The sequence below is a fragment of the Mesitornis unicolor genome, unplaced genomic scaffold, assembly GCF_000695765.1.
Source record: "Mesitornis unicolor isolate BGI_N332 unplaced genomic scaffold, ASM69576v1 scaffold4654, whole genome shotgun sequence".
Classification (NCBI taxonomy): Eukaryota; Metazoa; Chordata; class Aves; order Mesitornithiformes; family Mesitornithidae; genus Mesitornis; species Mesitornis unicolor.
The window spans coordinates 10,261-16,836 of NW_010177884.1; the positions used below are offsets into that span (position 1 = coordinate 10,261).

Here is a 6,576-nt window from a genome sequence, read left to right on the forward strand (position 1 = left end):
GGACAGGTTAGAGCAGACGGCCTGCGAGATGGACATTTGCAGATGTTCTCAAGCAACACGCTGCCAATTAAGAAGCAGGCCACAAAAATAAACTGAGTGTGAAACAGAAAGGTGCTGGCATTCGTCATGAGCTGTTTCTGTAATGCACAACTCAGACCCTAGGGATTTCGAGAAATGTTTACAAACCTTCACGCACAGACTTAACCGGTCTGATCGCAAGCTTGTTTCAATCTCAGGGGAAAACTAAGAGCAGGCATCATTCATTCTCAGTATAACTACCAGTCACAACGCAGGCTTTCAAATTTGCTGGGTCTGTTTAGCTGTTTCTGTAGCAATTTTCACCTGTAGCCCAACTGCAGCTCTCAAACCAAAACGCATCCTTCCAATTTCCCACTTTCAGTCTTTGAGTGCTCTCACATACACACAACAGCAGCTGCTCACCACCAGTCTTTTCTAGGGACGGAGGCCCCTTCCCTCCCAACCACAAGAGCCTGCTTTGTAGCTGCAGCTGTGAGCAAGGGATGTGTTTGCTCTTTCAGTTGCCCCTTTTGGTGCAATCTCTTCAAGGATAGGATATGACTCACTGGAAATTGTACTGTCCTAAGACCTGGTGTTTACGCCTGCTTAAGGCTTCACCTTTGTATTCATGGCTGATGCTGCATAATTCACCTCCATCTGTCCTGGTTTTCCAATCAGAATTAAAAATACATGTGTAAGAGAAGATGGAAAAGAAAGTAAGCGGTGCCTATGGTTCTGCAGTCCTCAGCCACATGTTCCGCCTGTACTGGAGAAACCTTCTGCTAAAGCTTCTGCAAAAGGCACTTTGGCCTCACAGAATACATTTCTAATGAACCAAAGGTTTTCTTGGAAAACTCCCAACCTTCTCAGCTACCAAGTGTTGCTGCGGAGAATGGAAGAGATGCAGACCCCAGTGAACACACGCTCAGGCTCCATTCAGGTGCTTTTCCACTCCTGAAACTTGAAGGACTCAGCCAGTTTTGCTTGTAGGAGATAAAATTTCTTTTATTACGAACATAAAAATTACTGTTTTCATTCTACATTTTTTCCCCTACCCAGCGAGGGATTTTCTCTTTATGAAAAATGCTTACTCCAAGTAAAAAAAGATAGAAATTTTTATATATACACCCATAGACAATGTCTCTGTACATCTGTTATTCTGTACAACGAAGGCACCAGCAGAAGTGACAATGGCACGTGCAGGACTTTTTTGCTATTGATGTCATTTCAGATTGTTTAGGGACACCTAAGGGAGGTTAAGGAACAGCCCCATCCATCCTCACTGAAGCAACGACTCCTTTTTCTCTTCCTCCTCCCTCTGAGGATATCTTAACTAAACAGAGGTGAACATGGACACACGTAACCCTGATCTCCTGGTAACTGCAACAGACTTCTTGCATTCAGCTGCTACTCTAGGAAACCTGTATTTTCATCCAGAAGAGATGCTGGACCAAACTACAGGAGTCTTTTGTCAAGGAAATTTAACCTGTATTTTGCCTAAGTAAAGACTGAACAAAAATTAAAGCAGAGCCCTCCAGAATCAGACAGCAATTACAAGACTCCCATCACCAGCTGCTGAAATAAAATCTTCTGCTCTGGGGAAATAAAGGGGGAAAAAAAAGAGCAACTTCTGTTGATAAAAACCTGCATTTGAGAATGGACAAAATAAAAGTGTGAGCAATAGCGTGGCCTCGCGGACTGCAACCAATACAGCTTTATTCCATACTCCAGGTTTGTCAGCACAGCATCTTGCCAAACAGCTGGTGAAGGCGTGAACTCTCAAAGGAGTTGGGCTGTGTTGAAACCAACAATAGAACTGAGAAATAGCCCGGAGCAGCTGTTAAATCTTGCCATTCACACTGCTAAAAAATCATCTCAAAGCAGAACAGGGTAAACACCACACTTAAGCACTTTTAAGTTTGAAGTGCAGCTGCAGTCAGAATAGCGAGGATAAAATGCCATCTTAGCTCTGTATTTACACTTCACTCTCTCAGCAACAAATCAGACGCCTTGAGTTTAGAAAAGAAAAGTCTGTTTGCTTTTACCTGCCAAGAATCCAAAGAAAGAAACCTCTCTGGGATTTTTCTCTCTGGTAATACACGCTCCTTAGACTCTAAGGCCAACCAAGGTTGATTGCAGGAGTTTCTGTTCTAGCCTGCCTGACGAATTACGCCTTTGTATTCTGCAGAGCGTGCTGGGAAGCACTGAGCAGCGAGAACCTTTGTGTCCCCCTTCTCTTCAGAGAGCAAATGCTGCCGACAGCGAGAACAAGCTAAAGTAAACGAGACAATTCCCGTCTGTAACCCGGTGCCCTTCAACGCTTTGACGGCAATCGCCCATCGACTGTTCCAAGGCAGCAGGAGAGCAGAGGGGAAAGAGGGAGCGTTGCAAACTGGGATGAGAGCGCAGTTCACCGGGCGGACAGAGATCACTCTTCTGCTCCTGCCGCTCAGACGATTGCCTCTCCTGGCTTGCTCCGTGCCTCTCGCTCACAGCAGTGGAGGTGAACCCCAGTTTCTGTTTCTCTGAGCAGCCAGCTGGCTGCACCTCATTTCTTTCTGCGGATCTTGGGCTTTTTCACTGGCCGGAGGTAGGGATTGTCTATCACATTTTCCTCCCCGTTGCGACTGCCCGACAGGGAGGTGTTCTGCTGTAGCACTGAAGCATTCTCCTTTTCAGGCCCTGAGTCATCCTGCCACCATAAAAAACAAAGGCATAAACAAGCAACGTTAGGCTAAACAAGGCTTAGAAGTTCCTACCACATAGCCTATGGGCAAAACAGATAATCAGGAGCCAAGACAAACAGGAGCTGCATTAAAGGTGAGGACTCATGATTTCTAACACAAATAGATCCCCTTTGTGGGATCCTAGGACACTGAAAGGAAGGTTGCACTGAAAGCTCATGATCCAACCACATTTTGCATCACACCCTGCAGAAGGTTCAAGAACCATGACAGCATTTAGCAATTTCCACCTAGTAAAACACAACCCCCTGCCCTTCTCCACCCACTCTGCCCAGCTGCAAGGACGACAGGCAAAGATCAGCTTTCACACGTGTAAGAAAGTCAGGCCCAAGAGACCTCGATCTCTCAGGCTGGACGCACCGTGCTCATGTGCAGGGGGAGGTTCTCGGTGTCTGTCTGCTCGTCTTGCTCAGACGAATCCGTTTCCTCCATTTGCTGCATTTCCAGCTCCGAGGGGAGAAGAGCTGTCAGGTAGGGCACGGTGAAAGGCCTGGCAGCAATCACTAGGTTTGGGGAAAGGAACACAGTCAGCGAGCTGGGAAAAGACTCCTCAGCTTGGAGATTACGAAGCACAAAGCCAACCAGTTACTTAGAGACCAAACACTTTCACCGGCTCTGGTTTTAAACACACACACACGTTTCCTGCTGCTCCCAGGGATCAGGAATGAAATGTGCTGTCCCTAGAATTGCAGTCTCCAAATTCCTATTTTCTGAGGCCCTTTTACATTTCCAGCTGAGGACACAGCATTACACTAACATAAAAAAAATCCACAAAAATGCAAGAGAGAAGCTGTTACCTGTTGAGAAGTTACAGAGGGTCAGAAACAGGACTGGGACGAGCTTTGACTTTAGCACCCATCAACCAAGGCAGCAGAAGCAAGCCAGCCTTTGGTGAGGGTGAAATCCCACCATTTGGCTTTGATTCTGTTTTTCATCCTCATTTTAAATAGGAAATTCCTCACTTCCCAGCCTTCCAGTGCCTCACAAGGGCAAACCCAATGTGATGTTGTTTATAAATTTGTTTATAAATTTGTAAAATGTTTATCAATTTGGAGAGGGCAGTGTCAGGAGGAAGGAGCCAGGCTCTGCTCTGGGATGTCCAATGCCAGGACAAGGGGCAATGGTCCCAAGCTGGAGCACAGGAGGTTCAAGCTGAAGATGAGGCCAAACTTTGTCAGTGTGAGGGTTATGGAGCATGGCCCAGGCTGCCCAGAGAGGTTGTGGAGTCTCCTTGTGTGGAGACACCCAAAGCCCTGGCCGTGTTCCTGTGTGACTGCTCTGGTGATCCTGCTCTGGCAGGGGTTGCACTGGGGGAGCTTTCCAGGTCTCTTCCAACTCCTCATATTCTGTGATTCTGTGATCCTTCAGTGCTCCAGCAGCAGCAGGATCTCTACTGGAGCATGCACTGAGTCAGACAGCTCTCATTTACAGCACAAAGTAACTGGATAACTCACGTGGGAAGGTGCTAACATCGTCTTTGAAGAGACTCTGTGTTTCTCCCGTCTTAGCCATGAACCGGGTGAGAGCTCTCTCTACATCGCGCCGTTGAGATGCTGCCTTTTCCCGCAGGACTTGATAATCGGACACCGGCTCCCGGTACGTCTGTGGAGCGGGGAGGGAAAAGAAATGACACCGTCAGCGGACACAACGCAGGCAGCTGAAGCTCAACCCACCACCAGGATGCAGAGGCTGCGGGCAGGCATTGACCCTCAACATGCACAGATTTTCAGAGAGCTACAGATGTCAACCAGCCAGAAATCTACAGCAAGGACAACCCACAAACAAGCAACACCTTAAGCCAGGAGAAAGGATGGTTTGGGTACACAGAACCAGCAGTAAAAATATTTATAGCCCAACTCCTGGTGTCACTGACTTCAGACAGACCCCAAATGGCACAGAAGTTTTATTTTTCACTCACTGGTGTCTTAATGTAAGTGTGAGGATCTGGAAACTCAGGGAAATGGCCAGGAATGTGGGATGGATGTGGCTTGTTCTGCCCGGCTGTCAGGGCTTTGGGAGTCACGGGCTGGTTTGTCACAGGAGCTGCAGTTCAAAACAAACACACAAAAGTTAGGCATAAAGTGCTAATTTGTACCGAGCTGTGACCCACGGCCCCAGGTCCTACAAAAAGCACAGAGCACGCCCCACGAGCAATAGGTTCAGGTTGTGTTTGGCATCCCAAAAGGGAACAGATTACGTGACCCCTTTCTCCTACACAGGGAGAACAAAACCATCTTGAGGATTCTCCTGTGCAATGAGGACACTGAAGCAAAAGCAGAGGGGACCTTCCTGCACCTACTACAGTGGCTACAGGAGCCTTAACACACTCTGTGCAGCCAGGAGCACTGGACTGCATCATCCAGCAGCAAAGCAGGAGCTCTGCAAGCCAGCACATAGGAATATTCAATTATTTCCAGTTTCCTGCAGAAGAAGAGAGAGGATTTCCCACATACGGGCAGTGATGACCATCCTCTGGGAGCGCTTGGCATATGCAGGAAGCGTTTCAACATTGAACCCTGGAATACAAAAGAGGAAACAGAAATCACACCAAGAGTTTATCCTGTCCAAAATCCTTCTCTTAGGCTTCTCCAGCATTTTCCCAAGGGTTCCAAATGACATGAAAAAGAAAATCACACACTCTGTATATTGATACCGGATTCGAAGCGGCAATATCTGAGTCCCAGAACTGTGGGCACCACACAAGCACCACAAACATGGGGAACAGATTTTCCTACCAAGGCAGCACCCCCAGATCTTCTGCAATGCAGGCAGCTGGAATCAGAGGGACCAGTCAACTACTCACCCATTTCCACCAGAGTAACCACGATATCAGAGAGCGTCGGCTGCGTTCTGGCGGTGTGTTCACAGTAGGACTTCGCACTCCTGCCCATTTCAGAAATATCTGGGGGGGAAAACAACCCCAGCACCATATATTTGATTCAGATAGTGAGCACACATTTGTTTAAGTTCAACCCTAGCTTCAGAGAAGTGAATTTTTCGCAAATTTAGCAAGGAATGAAAAACAGCTCCTGGAATCCAGTGTCTTACAGCCTGCGTATTTAAAATTAAGGCACGTGCAAAGTACACAGGCACTAAAGATCAAAGTCAGACGTTTTCCACAAATGCAAAAGGCAAATCTGCATCACACACGTGAAAAAATACAAAGCCTCGTCATATTTTGATTTCAGAAAAATGTAACCTGCGATCCTAGGCACATCACTCAGAAAAATAGGAGCAGAGCTGCCAAACAGGCACTGCTACAGAAAAAATCCCACAAAGAATGAAAGCTTGAAGGCCAATTTGAAAACAGAGAAACGAGAAACTTCAGGGGACCAGTGGGACTTTGCTGGACACTCACAAAGCTGGACACTCACAGCTCTGTAACATCTCTGTCAGCGTCTCCACCGCGGCCTTTTCGGCGCTCTCGAAGCCAGCTTCGGTGAGCAGGGAGCTGACCACCACTTGCAGCGTCCTCCTCCGAGCCAGGTAGTAGTTATCGGCAGGCGTGGTTGCATGCTTGCTGCCCGACCTCTGCGGACACAGAGCCCCCCACCCTAAATCCTGAGGTCAGAGAAATGGAGCCTCCTGCAGACCCCAGCTCTGTGACACACCACAGGGCTGCCTGCGTGCGAAGGACAGGGGCTGGCCCTGACTGTACCCCACTGCACACAAGCACACACACGTAAGTGCACATACATACATATATATAGCTATATATACATATATTTAGGCACTGCAGGTGCTGCAGACACCAACCAACGCAGATCTCCCTTTAGGGCGCGGCCCCTTTAAAAAAGCCGCCCCTCGGCCACCC

At 47.9% G+C, this 6,576-nt stretch overlaps 1 protein-coding gene across 1 annotated transcript; it reads right to left on the bottom strand.

Moving 5' to 3' along the window:
- Positions 1–2,566: 2,566 nt before the first annotated feature.
- On the bottom strand, positions 2,567–6,303 carry TAF8 (TAF8 RNA polymerase II, TATA box binding protein (TBP)-associated factor, 43kDa). Its single transcript, XM_010182253.1, has 7 exons — positions 6,137–6,303; positions 5,566–5,664; positions 5,216–5,278; positions 4,681–4,805; positions 4,217–4,364; positions 3,123–3,265; positions 2,567–2,710 (listed from the first exon to the last, which is right to left on the bottom strand). The coding sequence occupies exons 1-7, from the start codon at positions 6,147–6,149 to the stop codon at positions 2,567–2,569; spliced, it is 735 nt and encodes a 244-aa protein (XP_010180555.1). The 5' UTR covers positions 6,150–6,303.
- Between the last annotated feature and the right edge of the window lie 273 nt (positions 6,304–6,576).